The sequence below is a fragment of the Thalia democratica genome, chromosome 8 (assembly GCF_965202585.1).
Source record: "Thalia democratica chromosome 8, ktThaDemo2.hap1.1, whole genome shotgun sequence".
Lineage (NCBI taxonomy): Eukaryota > Metazoa > Chordata > Thaliacea > Salpida > Salpidae > Thalia > Thalia democratica.
Window position 1 is genome coordinate 5200112 of NC_139172.1, and position 19938 is coordinate 5220049.

At 25.5% G+C, this 19938-nt stretch overlaps 2 protein-coding genes across 3 annotated transcripts; both read right to left on the minus strand.

Moving 5' to 3' along the window:
* Nucleotides 1-636: 636 nt before the first annotated feature.
* Nucleotides 637-7200, minus strand: LOC145842825 (uncharacterized). The gene is made up of 4 exons (XM_082950305.1): nucleotides 6991-7200; nucleotides 6544-6730; nucleotides 5702-5825; nucleotides 637-889 (listed from the first exon to the last, which is right to left on the minus strand). Exons 2-4 carry the CDS (start codon nucleotides 6614-6616, stop codon nucleotides 637-639), a joined length of 450 nt encoding a protein of 149 aa, XP_082806431.1. The 5' UTR covers nucleotides 6617-6730; nucleotides 6991-7200.
* A 5112-nt stretch (nucleotides 7201-12312) lies between these two features.
* Nucleotides 12313-18801, minus strand: LOC145842659 (uncharacterized). Of its 2 annotated transcripts, none has more exons than XM_082950132.1 (8): nucleotides 18675-18801; nucleotides 17536-17680; nucleotides 16903-17078; nucleotides 16519-16626; nucleotides 16094-16226; nucleotides 14362-14498; nucleotides 13917-14114; nucleotides 12313-12741 (listed from the first exon to the last, which is right to left on the minus strand). In XM_082950132.1, exons 1-8 carry the CDS (start codon nucleotides 18748-18750, stop codon nucleotides 12686-12688), a joined length of 1029 nt encoding a protein of 342 aa, XP_082806258.1. In that variant the 5' UTR covers nucleotides 18751-18801; the 3' UTR covers nucleotides 12313-12685. The 2 variants fall into 2 exon arrangements, with proteins under 2 accessions (XP_082806258.1, XP_082806257.1); XM_082950131.1 differs by having other exon boundaries at nucleotides 12313-12806.
* Nucleotides 18802-19938: the final 1137 nt, after the last annotated feature.

The following is a 19938-nucleotide window of genomic DNA, read 5'->3' on the forward strand; positions in this document are numbered from 1 at the left end:
AATTCTATTAGAAATTAATTCTTATTTCGAAAAAAAATGAACTCGGGTTGATTTTGATCGGGTGGATTTTGAACCGGGTGGATTTTGAACCGGGTGGAATTTGAGCGGGTGGATTTTGACTCGGGTTGATTTTGATCGGGTTGATTTTAATCGGGTTGATTTTAATCGGGTGGATTTTGAACCGGGTTGATTTTGAACGGGTGGATTTTGACTCGGGTGGATTTTGACTCGGGTTGATTTTGATCGGGTTGATTTTAATCGGGTGGATTTTGAACCGGGTTGATTTTGATCGGGTGGATTTTGAACCGGGTTGATTTTGAACGGGTGGATTTTGAACCGGGTGGATTTTGACTCGGATGGATTGTGATCGGATGGATTTTGACCCGGGTGGATTTTGATCGGGTGGATTTTGAACCGGGTAGATTTTGATCGGGTGGATTTTGACCCGGGTGGATTTTGATCGGGTGGATTTTGACTCGGGTGGATTTTGATCGGGTGGATTTTGATCGGGTGGATTTTGATCGGGTGGATTTTGATCGCGGGTGGATTTTGATTGCGGGTGGATTTTGAACGTGTCCCATTGTTTTCAAAGTTTTACACACACAACAATGAAAACGTCGTTCAGTTACTACAAATTTAGAAAACAAACTGACTTTTAAAGATGACTTTCTGAAGAGAAGAGCAATTAGTACACTCACTTCTTTTGTCCTTAGGGACAATGTGAACTAGTACTTCCTTAGGATGCTTATAACTTAAAATTGAAAAAAGTTTCAGGTTACCAGTCATCAGTTCGCATGTCGGTGTGCCATTTTTTATTGTTATTGAGTTTAATTCTTTGTCATTACACACGTTTCTACGACCTTTACACATAATGTCACTTGGTTGAAGACTAAAATTAGATTAATATTAAAAGATAACCACTTAGTTATTAGATGGTTTGTTTATAGTTTTCTTTTAAATTATATATGTATATTTATATTAATAATAATATATTAATAATTAAGTGTATATATATATAAAGTTTATTTCAAGATACAAAATCTGGCAGGACTATGTATATACATATTAAAGATTTTGTAAAAAGTTCTGGTCGATAGTGCTCGAAAAATTGAATTGGAGCTAAATATTTATTTACTTATATAAAAACAATAGATTAGACAGCTGTTTCGTACATGAAATATAAAACTTCATGTACTCCTCAGTAAGCTAAAGTTTATTACAGTTGTAACCAGGAATGTAGATTTTGAAATTTTTTATAATAATTATGACGTAGTAAGAGTACAGTTTATTTTACGTTTAACTGAACTTGAAAAATACACTGTGCTTGTTAATTTATGCATTTTAGAAAGTTTCAAACTGTTGGAAAAATATTTTAAACTACTCGTGTTTGCGGCATTAATTTTACTTTCTTTTAATGTTTACCTAGTTTTTAATTTTGATAAAAAAGTATTTTTGGTAATGGATGCATATGTGTTGTCTTTCGCTTTTCTTGTTTAGTGTTATGTTCTTATCTGACTTATCGATTTATATTTTTTCTAAGTTACAAAGTTTGCAGCCGAATTTAGTATTGAATTTTAATTTTGTCCTGTTTAATACTTCCCATTTAATTTTGTAGTCTTTATTGTTATCTTTTTTTAGTTCCATATGTAGTTCGCTGGTTCCTTTGTATGTCTTTTGTTAATACTGTTGAATTATGATTTGTGGTTTCTGTGTCTTTGTTTGAAAGTGTTTCCTGTGGATCCCAAGTACTATTTGTTGTTTTTTTGATTTTATTGTTGCTTCATATATTATATTTGACACTACGCATTGGTTGTTTAAAGGGCATGGTTCTTTACGACAATTACAAAGTTTATCTTTTATGGTGTGTTTATCGTTTATATTGTTTTTGTTATAAATTAAATCAATAAAATACTAAACAAAAACAATATAGACGATAAAACACCTTATAAGATAAACTTTGTAATTTTACTGAAGAGTACATGCAGTTTTATATTTAATGTACGAAACAGCTGTCTAATCTATTGTTTTTATAGAAGTAAATAAATAAATATATATATAATTTATTGGAAAAGTACGATTTTAAAAATACTAGTACATACGTTTTATAAAGCTAAACGCTTTAGTCATTTAAATTATTTAAAAGCCCTTTAAGTGGGCTTTGTAGAAGATGTTCAAGTTTAAATAATAACCTTATTTTATACATATATATTAAAAGCCAGCTCTCTTTTTGATGTAGCGCAGGGATCGTTCATGGGTGCAGAGTTATGTGAATAAGTAGGACCTTTTTTTGTTGGACGGGTTGAAAAATACATTTGGTTTGAAAGAGTTGGGTTGTACAGGGACGATGGTCTAGCTGTACTGCCTAACTCTTTTGGCTTTAAAGTTGAAAGGTTAAAAAACAAACGCACGCCTTCTTCAAGTCTATGAGGTTACGAGTCACCGTTGTATCACCAATGTTGACGACTGACTACCTGGATGTGAAGCTTAACTTGTATGATATCTCCTTTACGCCTTTAAAAAACAAAACGCAAAAGTTATGTATATAAATAAATGTTCTAGCCGCCCAAAAAATATTATAAAACAAATACCAAAAATAATTAATCAACGTTTAAATAAAAGATCAAGCAACGAAGAAAACTTTTTAAAGACAAAGCAAGATAAGGAATTAATAATGAAAAAATACATTACAATAATAAACTTGATTTTAAAACAACTGAGCAAAAAACCAAAACGACCAATAAAAATAAAAGAAAGCGAAATATAATTTGGTGTAATCCCCCGTTCTGTACTTTAGTTAAAACAAATATCGGCAGAGATTTTATAAACCTAGTAAAAAGTTTTTCTACAAAAGTAACCCATTATCAAAGATCTTTAACAAACATAACATGCGAATCGGTTATTCATATATGGCGAATTTGGAGATATTAATTAAGTCACATAATCAAAGGACTTTAAACAAAAGTATTTCAATCTAAAATCAATGTAATTGCGCTGGTGGCTGTAGATATGATTTGAAAGGGGACAATTGCCATTCAAAGAACATTATTTACAAGGCAACAGTTAACTCTGACCTTTAAAAGAATTTCTACATCGGCTTATGTTCCACTCAGTTCAGATTTCGGTATGCTAACCATAAAAAAATTTTAAAGGTGGTGTATACAAAAATGAGACTGAGCTTTCGAAGTATGTTTGCGGCCTAAAGCGCTAAAACATTGATTTTAAATTTACTTGGGAGGTGATAAAAAGAGCGCAGCCAGTAGCAGATGGAAATAACCCTGTTTGTAGGCTGTGCTTCAGAAAATCAACAGCCCTTATATATGCATTAAAAAATTAAGGTTGTTTAAATAAGAGCAGCAAATTCATATCGTCTTGTCGACATATGAAAAAGCTCCTCTTAAAATACAGTAAATTTTGAAGTATTTTATTGTCATTTAACTGTTGTATTTGTGAATTATAGTTGTTTGATTAGTTAGATGGAAGATTTTTGTACTAAATTTTTGTAATGCACAATATCACGTCATAATGTTATTTGTTTTTTTGTATAACTTTTGCATCTTTGTTTAGTACAGTGCTTTTTATTTTGAATTTAACTGGCTGATGATTAAAGCTTTATGAAAAATTAAAGTTTTATGAAACATAAGTACCAGTGTTTTTAAAATCGTACTTTTTCAATAAATTATTTAAAAGCCCTCCAAATGGGCTCTGTAGAAGGTGTTCAAGTTTGAACAATAACCTTATTTTATTTATATATATATACATATAAGTAGGAGAATAAGCTCCTCTTAAAATACAATAAATTTTGAAGTATTATATAGTCACTTAACTGTTGTTTTTTGTAAATTTTAGTAAAAATCGATTTTTGTACTGAATTCTTGTAATGCTCAATATTACGTCATACTTTTTTTTGATTTTTTGTATAACTTTCGCTTCTATGTTTAGCAAAGTGCTTTTTATTTTAAATTTAGCTGGCTGAAGATTAAGGCGTCTAGTCTTATGAAACACGTGTAGCAGTATTTTTGAAATATTATTTTTCTAATAAATTGTATATATATATATTACTTATTGAACGAGAAAAACCGCTTAGAAAGTTTGGTCTAAAGACCTGAAGCACGAAAAAACCTTTTGGTTATCGAGTCATACACCAGAACAGTTTACCGTCATATTAAGGACTTATGCTTAGCTTAAGTTGTATTAACGGTGTCCTGGACAAGACGTTAAAAGGTGTCTGTGGTGTGCGACTCGATAACCGAGGGTCTTTTCGTGCACTAGGTCATGGAACCAAACATTTTGAGCGTCTTTTTTTGTCGTTCAATAGAGTATTTTGTTTCATAAGACTAGTTTAAATGTTTCAAGAAGTTTATTAAGTTTAGTTAAAGTTAACAAAAGGAGACACGTTTGAAATTTAGTTTTAAAATTCTTTAAGCTTTTTTTTATTAATTATCTGTTATGGCTGACGCTATTTTAGTTAACAAATTACTTTTTTAAACGATATTTTTATTAATGAAAATTAGACGTAGAGTAAACTTAGTTTCTGAATTTATTTGAAATATTTTTTTCCTTGAGCTCAACTACTATTTAAACTAGTAGTTTTAAATGTTTTCTACAAATAAATTAGTTCTAAAATGAGCTTAATTTTCTATTTATTCAATACTAATATAGCAGTTCTGTAGTCTAGTTATCTACTTTTTTTATTTTGTTTGGTAACGTTTTCAAACGTACTTTTTTAACAATAAAACTCATAATTTGAAACAACCAAAATCTCTAAAGATAGTTTATATTTAAAGACTAAGTTTTTATGTTAGTTCTTTTTAGGGAATAAAGTTATAATAACTGTATATATTACTATATGTGTTTCGTTTGTAGCTTTAAACTGTAAAAGTTCACTAAAGTAACTAATATTAAGTTTTACGTACGTTTTGATCAAAATAAGTACGGATTTATATAAAAAAAATAAATTAAAACACTTATTTTTGATTTAAGTTCAAATTTAAAAATATAATTTCAGCTGCTTAGTAATAAAAACATTAATCCTTTTACAAAAAGTGTAGCTTTATGCAGTGTTATCAAATTGTAATGTATTTACTGTCCAAAAAGGTTTCTCAAGTATTTTTATTTAAGTTACTCAGATTAGAACTAGGTGCCTAAAGTATCAAGTTCGAAAAAGTTGTAAAAAATATACTCATCTTATGTTATCTTTAATTTTTTTAAGTATCATCAACATAATAAAAATTATTAAAAAATAATTGAATTTAGTTTTAATGTTTAATGTATAAACTAGTACTTCGTTAATAGTTTAGCGCAAAATGTTCACTTGTACACATAACATTTTTATGTATATCAAAAATACTTTCACTGTTATTTATACACTTTACTTTAAATTGTTTCAAAATATTTTGTTAGAGTTCTTGTAAACTTTAATACATTATATATAAAAAATTATTTTAAACAGTTAAATAATTATTTTTCTAAATGTTTTGAAGCAAAATTTGTGTATGAAAATTTTTCTTTAGAGTTTTCTTTCTGTGCACAGTTTTTAGTAATATTTAGAACCACTGGTCTAGTGTGCGCAGATTTTTGTAAAAGTGATCACTACTGTGTGCACTTATCCAAGTCCACAGCTTATAACGTTAAAGAATCACTTCTTAAAGGTATTGAAGCAAACTAATTTTATTTTAATAAAAATGTAAATACAAAAACTAACATTTCAAATTCACAGTAGTACGCGAAGCTTTCGAAAAAATCAAAACTTTCAGAGAATTCACAATTGATAGTCGTCATTTTCAAACCTGTAGAACATGACTTTGGAGAAATATTCCTCCGTTGGTCTGAAAAATAAATTAAAATAATTTAAGCAGTTGTATAACTTATGAATGCCCATCTACATAAACGAAGTTTGTAATAGTTTTTTTATTAAAATAGGCATATAGAATTTATTATTTCCTGTTTTATTTTTGTAGTATTCCTGTTGCTGTAAAAATACTATATTGTAAAAACTTATAAAAACATTTTTAACGGAACAGACTATTTAGTCTTATCTGCAAAGTTGTATATTAAGTTAAAGAGTTTAAAATTTACCAGAAAAGATTCAGATAGAACGGCTATATAGAAAACAGATACCGTACCGATAGTTTACATGAAAACTCAAAATCAGACTATCAAATCTTTGAAAAAAGTAGTTGATTGTTTAATAAATTTGTTAGTGCTTACCAGGTTATTGAGTGTATATATTTTCAAAGCAACCACTTTAGTAATATGACTTTACTTATGAAAATTACTATAAGTTACGATAAAGTTTTTAAGATTTAAAACTCTATACAAAATACCATTAACTACAAAATTTTTAGTGAAATAAATGCAAAAAAGTAAACGTACAACATATTAATTTCAAAAACTTGTAATCTGTTTAATTAATCTAGCTTACCTTGACTTTTTTGGTTTTTTTGATATGTTAGTTTAATTCTAAAACCTTTATTATGTTTTATAAACTAAAGAACAATTTAATTCAATTAAAAACCTTTTTCTTTTCATTTTAAAGTAACTCACCTAGTTCAAATAAGTTAATTATTTTTTCATACTTTGTATCTAAACCATATACACAAACAAATATTCCATCCATAATCTTAAGATATGAGTCTATGCTTAATACTGTTTGATTTGAAGATATTGCAATACTTGCATCAGGAAATAGTGAAGAATTATTTTGAAATATTTCTTTTAGCTCTGATGTTTTCTAGAAATTCATGTTTAACATAAGTTATTTTTATCTACTGGGTTTGTATATTGTTTTTTAAAAACTCTAATCAGTTTTTGCACAAATTCGTACTTTATAGTTTATTTATTAAATAATCTACTAAAAGCGGAGTAGATTTCAATAAAGTACTAATTAACTGAGATGATCTTTAAAAAACAATAAAAGTATTGACTGCCTTATAGTTATTAAACAACTAAAGAATACAAAATGATAAATAATATTCTTAACATTTAACAAACCCTTTTTTTCCAAAACCAACTGAATTTATGATTGTTTTCGGTTAAACTATCAATTTTGAAATCTTTAAAAAGACAATTTATGGTAATTGGTTTTCCAATTTTTGCGTAAATATTTTCCTCTTCTATTGATGTTCTGGTTTTTTTTAGAGTTACATTCAAGAAAAAACAAAAAGATATTGTGAGGGAAAAGTTGAAAGCTTTTGATGATACCATTTGTTTGTTTAAACTTATTGTAAGTTTTTTTTTAGTATTTAACTACATTAGGTATCTAAGTTTTTTTAAGGTTTTTTTTTTTGCAAAAACTATCTTTTATAGACTTAATTTTTACAATCACTTACAGGTAAACAAAAATTATAATTTAACTAAATTCGTTATATAAGTAAATAAAAGTATAAAAAACTACGAAAATAAACTTTAAAAATTACTTACAAAAATGATTGTTTTTCTCAGTATACTATACAAAAGTAAAGACAATGAAGCATCTGAAGTTTAAAAATATAAAACATGTATATTATTTTCTATTTTGAAAACCACTAAAAGCTACTTAACTAAATAAAAAAAAACTAAACTTATTGTATTTGATCCAAAAGTTGATTTTTCTGCATTAGAATTTGTAATTGATCTAAAAAGTATAGAACTAAGGTCTACTTTTATGAAACTATTTTTTATTGCTTTTATACTTTTTGTACATCTTTTTATTATTAACTTCACTTATACTAAAAGCTAAGACGCTGAAAAAATATATACACATATAAAATAAACAAACAATCTAAATTTAACATTACTTTTTGTTCTAACTAAGCAAATGAAAATGTGCTTTTTATACAATACTATAAATAGCCTACGGCAAAATAAAAATACAATTGTAAACATTGAAGACAAAACTGCGTTAATGAACAATTTCCATAAAAATTATTGTAGTTTTTATTTTAACGAATATTGAAAACATGTGTGCACTTTTTAAGTGCTATGTTTGATAATAAAACTAAACTTTTCGTACATAAAACTTTAAGATAAAAACTGTAGTTAATAAATCAAACGGTAGTATGAATAGTTTAGTTTTCAATTTTTGTTGGCACTGCAAAATATTTTAGTTTTTAATACAATAAGTGATCAATAAATTTAAACATTTTTTTAATTGCTGTTTTTTATTTAAATAGTTATGGCTCTAAATTTAAAACTTAAGCAGAAAATAAACGAGGTTCGTTATATCATAACTTATTGTAATACTAAGTTTAACAAAAAGATTTAATAAACTACAAAATATTTTTTAAACAAACTAAAAAATTGAAATAAATTAAACTTACTACATTAACATTAGTTACTTTTTGAATTGTTCTATGATTTTTTACTTAAACACAGCAAATTAATTTTTCTTTTATAAAAGAGTAAGAATTTTACTATGGAGAAAACATGTATATATCTTTCTAAATATGTTTCTATATGTTATCTAACATATCTTTCTAAATAAATATATGATAAAAATTATCATCATAAACATATAAGTTAAACTATTATGTTTTATCTCAAACTAGTTGAAAAAACTTTTTAAGTTTTTTTTATATTAGTTTTAATAGCTTTGACTTAAAGTAATTGAAAAGAACATGCTTTCACAGTTTCGATTAAATTTAAAAACTGAGACATTATAAGTTTACTAGTTGTTTTGTATGCTTGATCATTTTTAAATAAAACCGAAATCGAATGTCAAACAAATTCTAAGCCTGAACTTACATACACCGTGAGAAAAACTCAAGTTATAATAAAGGTCTGACCATATCACTTCGATAATCAGACTACAGTCTACCTATGAAAGGGTTATTTTGGTACTAAAACAGACTAAGCTATATCGATTTGAGTTTTGCAATGCTCCTTTTGTTAGGTAACAAGTTTGTTTGTTGTAGTCATATAAATAGTGTTAGGCAACTTGTGTGCTTGAGGTTGAAGTATAATAACAGTCTAGAAAATATTCATTTTCCTTATTTCTAATTTGTCAAAACAACCTGACCTGTTGTACAACCCAAGTAGTCTGTTAAACGTAATAGACTGCATTCTTGAATCTGTCTTTAGAACGAATCGTTGAGATAGCTTTTTGTTTTTTTTATTACTAAAACAAGCCAGCTTCGGGTGTTGAACAACTGCCAATATAACTCAGTCTGTTTTAAGTACAAAAACGGTCCTTTCTCAGGTATTGGAAATCTACTGTTGTTCAACTAACACGGCTTTGAATCATTCAAACGTTTAAAGTGACCGTTTCAACAGGCTTTAGTACGAGTTACTGAGAAACAAAATATTTAGTTTAAAAATGCCCCTTAAGCGACCTACGAGCTCTGACTGGCACAAAGTGTTAGTTTCTTTTTTATTGCTACACTTATTAAGTTTTAAAATAAAATTTTATAGCTGATTATCATAATTTTTTTTTTAAGTTTTACTTTTATAAGTAAAAAAATACATTGTTAGTGATAGTACTTTGTAAGTTATTTAATATTGAAAGTACTATAAAGTTAGTTAATTTCTACTTAGTTCAACCACTAACAATAGACATAGCTTTTAGTATAAACTAAGAGTTCTAATAAAATAAATATAATCCTTAATCAATCAACAGCCTCTCTAAAATGATAACTAACCTACGCGAAAGAAATCCACTGATAATATTTTAGGTACTAGTAAACCTACTACAAAAAAAAATCCCTAGCTAAACACAACTTCTGAGCAACACAATGTGTTATCACACGAGCTTAATGTTTTAGCAAAGTATCATATATGCTTATTTTAACTGATTGTATTCATAAACATTAACAGTGCTCATAAACTTTTAACTACTCTTACTAATTTAAGGCATGATCTTAAAGACCTTAAGTAGGTATTACTTTTATACACCGATATAAACACTTGATTTCAAGTTTGTAATGATAAAAAATTAATAAACTGTTTTTGTTTGTGCTTTGCATTTTTTAAAACTCTTTACAAACTTCAAGTTTTTCATGATTTAGCAAAATGTTTTGAGTCCAAAACGTATTTTTATCTTAAAGATCACTGCTTTATGTTAACTATTTATTTTTGTTAAGATTATTTTTATCCTTAAAAAGACTGTACAGCTTAAAGTTACAGTGTACGTCTTCGGCTTTTGGCTTTACCAAAGTTTCCAAGAAAATAATTGCTACCAAAAAGAAGTATTTGTAAAGTTTATGATTTGTTTTGAATACAAAAAAATAAAAGTTTTAACTTTGTGAGATAAAAATTTATTTTAAAAAATATTTTCTAAATAATATCATAGTACAGATCAAAATTCTGTGTTTACTTTACAGGTTTGTCTTAAATGATAGTTTTTAACCGTGAGTACGATACTTTGTACTACTTCAAACAAACCAAATATTTCAAAAAACATGCTAAGATTAAAGCTTTTAGTAAAACATTCGTATAAAAAAAAATCCATTTATCTTGTAGTGTAATACTTTAAGAACCGTTTTTTCTAATTTTTCATATAATGCAGTATATTTTATCAAAAATGCTGATTTTCAAGAGTATTTTATTGTTATTTTTATTTTAGTAAATTTTATTATTTTATTGTTATATTCAAGTACATAGCATTTCTCATTTGAGATATTCTGTATCTATAGTTTTTTCTACAGTTGATTTTCTTACTCTTTAGTTTATAACGTTTAATTATTTTTTTTTAAGTTGAGGTAAAAACAAGAATTTTAAAGGAAAAAAAACTAACACAGTGTATTAAATATGGAGTTAAAGTATATATTTAAAATAATAATAAAGGTTCGATCAAACCCTCTTTGAAAATCAGACTTTAAGAAAAAAACTTGGAAATCAAAAAAAATAATTGACAAGTAGAAACAATAGTATCCTTAACTGTTTCTACCCTTAAACTAATTATTTTTTTGTAAATTTACAATCAACCCAAAAAAAATTGTTTGAATTTTTTCAAAACTTTTGCAAAAGAAACAAACGTTAAATAAATATTTAGAAATTTAATTTAAAAAACTGTGAACACTAACGATATATATATATCATCAGCTTTAACTTTTTCTTATATATTTGAATGAATTTATATAACTTTATTTTCCGTTAATATCAATGTTATACTCTGATAAATAAAAATAAGATTTAATCACAAAGCGTATCGTTATTAGACGCTAAAGTAAGTAAATTATTATATTTAATAGTTTTAAAAACTCATTTTATACTGTTGCTTTCAAAAATGTTATAAATATGGAGAAAAAAGTAATGAATAAAAGTAAACAAGACTTAAAACCATTGAGTACATAACTAAACTTTTTTTTCTAGTTTAAAAAGAAATAAAACCTAAATAATATGTAATACAAATTAACACTTTTTCATGATTTTTAAGACAATCTTTTAAACAAAAAACGCTAAAAAAATTAAGACAATTTTCATATCCTAAAATCTTAAAAGATTTATCTTAAAATATACTTAATCATCGTAGTTGAGCTTTTAAAATACTTAGACTTTAATTAGGAAAATTTTGTTAGTGTAACTTATACCTGGACACATTAAGACTGCTTAATATACTTATTAATCTGAAAATTTATGTCTTTATATACAAACTCTATAACTTTAAAACTTAAATTCTTCAGGAACTTAAGTATTACAGCCTTAACCGTTAGTTTTTTTCTAATAAAAAGTATTTATAAACTATACAACTTATCTTAAATCATAAAGTTTAAAAATTTAAATATATTTTTATTTATATTTATAATAACTTAACTAAACTTCTTCAGCTTTTATAAAATTATTTGTTTAGTTTTATTATGAGTTTGCGTGTTTCAATATTGCTATGAACTCCTTTTTAATTATTATAAAATAACTAATGTTGAAGATTTAAGTTTTTACAGATTTGAGCTGTTGTAACAATGATAATTAGAGCTATGAATATAAAAACGGTAAAAAAGACTTAAAGTCTTGTACAAAGCTATAAGTGTAATTAAAAGCAACATTGGATATAAAAATTAGGACAACATTTGTAGAAAAAACTAGTGTTTAGAAAAAATGTAAAACATGCTTTAAAAACGTTTTTCAACTGTATCTTCAGAATAAGTTTAGTTTTCTCAGCAAAAACAAACATTAAAGCATAAAAATAATTTAAAGTTAACAGTTTTTAGAATTTTTAGATAAAATTCAAGTAAAAAAAATTATCTTGGTTTTAAAAAAAGTTACAGTTTGTTAAAAAGCTTTACCTAACATATATTCAAAAAGTTATAAAAGTATTCTTTATTGATTAAAAGTCACGCTTGCATATTTTTTACTTGTAACATAAGCTCAAAAAAATTCGAAATTCAGAAAGGAGTGATTTACATGTTAGAAAAACTTAAGACTAAAAGTGGTATACAAAGTAAAAAAAGTAGTTAAAAGATTTTAAAGACTATAATTAAACAACAAAATACTACATATCATTTAGCTGTTAATATAATTTAGTGGTTTAGTGAAAAAAAAAGAAATTTTTAAACTTAGACTAGTTTCACTATATTCTTTCATAAAAAAATATTGGCTATTGTTTTGTTTACGACATTAAAAAAAGTCGTTTAAATTTTTTTTCTACTTGTAATTTTATCTATTATATCCATAAGGAACATCATGCGGCATGCTTGTTCTATAACTATGAGTATTTCTCGGTTTAGGTAAAGGTCTATTGTTTCTACTCGGTCTTGTGTTGTAATATACAGAATCAGTGTTCCGTTTCTCTTTGTAGCACTTGTTCTTGTGGTTGTAGGGCAAGTACTTCTGTTTTTTATTGGTTGGTGGAGCGAGTTGAAAACCCTCATCGTAATTTCGTTTACGCTTCAATTCTAAAGCATGTATAAAAAATTAAATACTGTGATTAAACTTTGTAAGACTTTGCTTAATAAAATAAGTTTTAAACTTTATGATTTTTTTTTAATTTTTAGCTTACAATCTCTGTTTGAAGTTTTTCAAAAAAATAAGTAGTATTTGCAGAAATAATTGCAAGCAGTATTGGTATGCTGGTAAGTTTAGAATGCTTTGCATGTGTAATTTGTGTTACCTGCATACATTTCTTAACTGGTTTTATTTTTGTCATACATTTATCTTAGTATATGTATGGTCAGTTTTGTGTGCGTTTATTTTAATTTATGGTTAGCTAGTTTTGGTCTGTTGATAAGGAAAAACATTTATATGGTTATGCATAATTGTTTATTTGCTGTTTTCCAGTTTTGTTGTGTTTTTTTTTTAATTGTTAATATAAACTTGTTTGTTCATTAGTTAGTTATATTACGTTTTTTTTTCTTGATTTTATTAGACTATAATTTATTCTATCTATACAAGTTTCAGAAACTACATTTTTTCTTAATAGTTTTTAGTTTTAGTTTTTTTTCTGAGTAATATTGCAGTTAAATAGTTGCTTAATAGGTTTCAAGATAGTTATTAAACGTTAATGTTTTTAATATAATTACTGTTTATTTTTTCAACAACTCATTGTGAGTTTTATCTAGTGACAGTGATCACATGGTTGGATTATTGGTGTGATATTTTTGGCTGTAGTGTCGGTGAAACTTGCTTGGGAATTTGAGCTTCATAATTTTCCAAAGCTTTGAATTTTTTAGTGATAAGAAATCAGCCTTGTGAGTGTTTTCCAAATGCCGTGTCACCAAGGGTTTTTTATTCGTTTAAAAGATCTTTTATATTTTTTATTTTTGGATAATTAAAAGTTAAATATTAATGAGGCAGGTAAAATTACACATGATGTAACACACTCGCTTTTCCCCAGAAATTATTTATCGTTGCAAGGGGTAGAGTTTGAGACTGATGTTGAAAAAAAACTAATATTAAAAAAAAACTTAACGGCAAATTTTTACAATTTAAAATAGTTAAAGTTTCATTCTAAAAACCAAATTTTAAAATTTTAAAAAAAATAGATAAAATATTTACTTATTACTAACCTTCCCTTTTTCTCATTTTTTCTTTTCTTTTTGCTCGTCTCACAAGGTGGCATTTTACCAAACCAACAATGAGCAAGCTAAGTACTATGAAAACTCCCACCGCAATACCAATGATGTACTCGATTTTTAAAGTCTTGTTAGTTTTCTGATAAGGTTCATTTGGTAACTGATTGTTAACTCCAGGCTGGTCTCTGTGCACTATAATTTACAAATAAACAAATAAAGTACGTTTGAAAATCAACATAATTTAATTGATTTTGTATAAAGACTTATTTTTATTGTACTGATAGACTTAATTTGAATAAACAAACTTAATTTTTTGTTGTTCAATCTAAAACGAAGTATAAGGTTTCACAGCAAAAAAGTATTATCAATCAAAAGAGAGGGTATTTTCATTCAACATTATCATCTTACAATTATTAATTCAAAATCATAGTAAACTTACACCAATGTCTCGACTTCGTAGCAGGAGATTGAGTAGGTCTTCTTGAAATTGGTCTTCTTCTCACATTGTTCGACGGTCGTTCATAGATTTCCGGAGTTTTCGTAGTTGGAATCTTTGTCGGTAAAAGCCTTGGATCTCTATAATTTAAAGTTGTAATTAGTACTTTTTTTATTACTAAATTTGATTTATACTTTCTAAAATCTAAGTACTGCTTTTTCTTTTATATTTTAAGGCAAAGTTACTTAACTTAATTTAAACTTAAATTTTGGAGATCGTATTGTTTAGTTCTACTTAACGAGCACATAAACTTGAATACATAAACTTGAATAAATAGTTTAAATAAGTAATTTATTAAAATGATTACTTCTATCAATGTAACACAATTTGAAGTTACTAATGATTGTTTTTAATTTTTCTGATTTTTTGTGATTAATTACAAATTACGAAACTTATTCTCATGCCTAAGATCATTTCTATAAAATGCAAAGTTTAAATTTATGATTATTAGTATGTATACTTAAAAGTTGTTTATTTTGTAGTTTAATTATAAAGTCATTCAGGTATATACAATTTCGACATTAAAGCTTATTATTAAATCTAGTAAAACTACTCAAAAAAAGAAAGTTATTATTTCAACAAAACTTAGTTAAACCAAAATATTAAGACAAAAAAATTTTTGTTAACCTTTTAAAGTTTTACAGTAAACAAAACTATACGACAGAACATAAATCAAACTTCTTAAGAAGTATGAAGTACTATCAGTTTTTACAATTTTTTTAGTTTAAAATCTTTGATTATAAAAATACATTTCAATTAATTTTTCTTAAATCAACAGTTTTATTGTCTTTAAAAATCGAAATTGTACAAAATAGTTAAAACGTATTCATTTGTTGTTATTTAAGTTTTAACTAATAAAGTTTGTACAGCAAGTTTATATTGAAAAATAACTATGAGTTTAAAACTTTTTATCAAATAATCAAAACTCAAAAAATTGCTTTTAATCTAAAAATCTTGGGAAAAGTTTTTAAGATGAAAAGCTTGGGAAAGTTGCTTCGTTTTAATTTTACTTATGATTTATTTGTTTCCAATTTTTTATCAGTTTTTTGAATCTAAATAATCACACTACTTTATATTGTTGTTTTTATATTCGACAATAAATTTATATTTTGTAAGTTGTACTAAAATATTTTTTTTTGAAAAGTGTAAAAATAGAGTTAAGTAATTTTAAAGCTAAGCTTATTGAAAGACTAATGTAATTCGAAATAAGTTTAATTCGTTATATTTACTAGCTTCTTTTTATTTTGTAGTTAAATTTTTAAAAACTCTTAAACAGTGTAAAATTCATACAGTAGTGCATATATTTTTTATTCGGTCTAATACTGCAAGTTAGAGTTTAGAAAAATACTATTTGGTATTTGATAATTTAAGTAGAACTCAAATTTATTTAAAAATTCATTATCTTAACTACAAATGTTTGTAGAGTTACTTAGAAACATTTAACATTATTTCAAAATTAATAATTTTGCAAGTTTTCAATATAAGTTCACTAAATAAAAACTATTAATGATAAAATGTTTTGAAACATAGCTAAGTTTGACTTTTTTATTTTTTTCTTTTAATAAATAGGAGGTTAATTATATAAATAAGTATACCTGGTCATTTATTCTATCATATTACTAGTTTTGCATTTTCATTTACAGTAGTTACGAAACATAATTTACGTATCACTAACTCTTCCATATTTGGCACATCTATTTTAAGTTCAACATTTTTTGCTGGGTCGATTTTTGATATGACATGGTTGATTTGAGCGTAGTTCATAGAGAAAGGAACACCTTCGTTGTGAAACCACCCTTGTGGTCTTACTAATAAGATAAAAAGTAGCATTACTTTAAATAGTTCAATTTTATGTTTTGAAAATTTTTTAAGAAACAATTTTTAAATATATATTAAAAAAAAAGTACCAAGTATTTATAAAAAAAATTAGATAACTTATATTAGTATCCATTTTATTGTTGGAATGACAGACACCTACAGTTTTAAAACTAACCGTACTGTATTTTTTTGTAACTTTGACAAGTATAACTTTTTTCAAGACTTCGAATTTGATATTATTACAATCTATTATACTTTAGATTTTATTACAAACAAACTTACACTCTATGTTTGGAGTTTCGTAACTTTCTGTAAACTTCACTCTAAATCCATTGTACTGGGCATGAGATTTGCTACCCAGGTCAATTAGTTGGATCAATAACAGATTGTCTTAAAATATGTAGTTTTTTGAAAACATATAATAATTAAAAAATATTCTATAAACATTTTAAACAAGTTAAAAATTTTAACGGTGAAATTTGAAAACTTTCATATTGACTATGATGTTTGTTTGAATAACATAACTATACTTTATTTGTTTTAATTTAATTATCAACATACTTAATAATAAGTTTTACGAAATTTTCAAACATTCAACAATAGTTTCTAAAATTCTAGTACAAATTTACAACTTTTTTATAATAAACAACTGAAATTAAAAGCTACCTGGAGTGTTTATAATTGGAATGCCAGTTTTCCCACAAAACGGGCCCATCTTCAACCCGTCTGTGGCAGGAGACCTTATCATGATGGTTTGCACGTAACAGCCAGATTCGTCGGGAATTATCAGGTGAAACTTCTCAATTACTGCGTGTATTCGAGATCCCGGGTTTATCCTTATTCTTGAAAAAATAAAAATACGATAATATGTTTTGCCCTATAAAAGACGTTAAAAGGTATCCGTTGTGTGCGATTAGGTAACCGAAAAGTTTTTTCGTATAAAAAGTCCCAGGATGTTTTTTTGTGCTTATTTTTTTGTTCAATAAATAATAATTTAATCATTTAAGATTTTTCTTAGCTGTTTTTCTAAACTGTGCAAGCGAAAATTTACAAAGATCTTATACTTATTTTCTATTTACAAAAACTTTAATTAATAAAAACACATTTTTCAAAACTGATGTTGCACTTATTTTTGATTATTTTTAGTTTAGTTTTAACTTTTTTAAGTCAAAATAAAGGTATTCAATAAAAAATTTTTTGTTTAAAAAATAGCTGCTTACAAATTTGTTATATATTTTTAGTACTTAACAAAATCTTCACTGGTGTTTAAAGCAATTACTTGAAACAACGTTAACTAACGCCCACGTGCAGATCATTTTCTTCGGAAAAGGTTGGGGGTACAGGGGGGTTTCGAAATACTGAATCTTTTTGTTCGCGGTCACCACAATTGTCTTGCACCCGTCATTCGGTTCCAATGGGTCTAAATAGCAGCAGTCTCTCGGATCTGAAAAAAGATGAGAAAGAAATTAGTAGTAACAAAAATAAAAATTCACAAAGGGATTTTTGAGCAAAATCTTTTTTTTTACTTAACCAAAAATTAACAAACAATGTAATTTAAGTCTAAAAAAGAAACGACTAAAATACTAAGGTTTCCGAAGAACTTAAAGTAAATTTATTTCTAAATATGTTACAAAGTTTATATAGAAAAAAGAAACTGGTTATATACATGTTTTGTCTAAAAATAAGCATAAAAAATAAAAATAGGTGTACAAATTTTAGTACAATACTTTTAGCTTGAATAGCATTATAAAAATATATTTAAACTATTTTCAAAACACTTTACGTTGCAATCATAATTTTAGTTTTACTTTCACTTAAATGATAATTTTACGAGGTTGAATAAGTTTGACTAGAACACAACGCTTTAAATTGTACAAAAAACAACTTAGCATATCTTTACTAAGCAAATTTAAAGTTTGTATAAAAATTTATTTAATCAGTTAAAATTTATAATTTAACTTAGTTTTCTTTACAACTAGAACATTGCAAGTTTAATGTAGTGCTTTTTTTATAAAAAACAAAAAAAAATTAAAATCTATATCTTTCTTTGTTACAGTAATAGTACTATTATAAAAAGTATGCCTACTTCATAGTCTTATTAGAAAAAATTAAACAACTACTTAGTTTTTTACTATTCAATGTTTTGACTGAAAATAGTACCAGAAAATTTATTTTTTTTACAGATCAACATGCTGTTTGTATTTACTTTTAAAACAAGCAACAGTATTTTTAAAAATAAATTACAGAATTGTAAAAACTTTTGCTGCTTATTTTGCAAAATTTATTAACTATATTACTTTTATTATTTTTTTACTGAAACTAGTATTATTTTATTTGTAGCTTGATATTTTAATAATATAAACTGCGAGTTGTATGTAAAGTATAATCAGTTTTAGGTAAATAATAGTCTAACATCAGAAAAAAAATAACAAACTTACTTGTTTTGAATACTTCGTATTCATATGACTGAGAAACTAAAAATAAAAATACTGCTACTCTAATTTTAAAATACATACCTTAAAGTTATAACAACTATATATTAGCTCATAAATATAATATTTTTTTAGTACTCATTTAAGTGTAGTATAAAACTTAATAAATTTTATGAAGTTAACTTCATTGCTTTAGGCTATTTTATTTCACGAGTACAACCATTGATAAACCTTTGAAGTAAATTTTCCTAAACATTTTGCTTTTAAAGACATACAAGCTTAGGTATTCTAATTTATTATACTTTATCAGTTTTTACTAACAATTATCTCTTGTGTTCTTTATAAATGTGACCATATAAAAAAGTATTTTAATAATCATTTAAAACGAAGTTTTACAAAAAAAATTATGTTAATTGTTTAACTATTACTTGTTTATGTTGGCTTTTAGTTTTTAAATTTATTTTACCATTAAATTTTACTTGGTTTTTAAGATTAACTTTTCTTTTTCTTATGTTTTTTTTAGCTATCTTGTTAAAAAAAAAACTCTATGATTGCAGGTATAAAAAAGAAATAAGCTAATATCTTCATTTAAGTTTTTAAAAAATTCAAAAAGAATTAGTTAATACTTTTCTTATGGATTTATATCTGAAAGTATTATGTTCCTCGTTTTTATTGCATTTTCTTAGAAATAGAATATAAAGTGTTTTGAAGTCCATCCCATTTCTTTTACTTTCAATTACACTTATTTTCGTAATATTTGAGCATTATATAAAAATGAGAAAAATTATAAAGAATTTAAAATAAAAAAGAATGTACTACTCACAGTAAACCTGCTACTGGTAATAGCAAAAAAACGATTTCTCTTTAAAAACTTGAGGGTAGAAAGCCAAGATTCTTACGCACTTAGTGCTTTAAAGTAAACTAAAAAAACTCCATCTATAACAAAAGTTATGCCAGTTTGTGCAAGGCGATTTGAAGGGCTTTGAATTATTTCAATTTTTTTTGTCTTTAAAAATCGAAAATAAATAGTTAAATAAAAAATTATTAAAAACTTCTTTAACATGTAGTTATTTTACTGCTTTTTTTATTATTTAAAAAAGTATTTAAAAGATTTAAATTATAAATTCATTTAGTATTTTCATCAACATATTTTCTTTTTTTTTCGTAAATTAAAATTTCAGCGCGCCGCAAGGAAATATATGTATATACTTTTAAAATCCTCAGATTTAAATAGATTTAAAAACAACTAGTAAAACATTTTCTCAATACG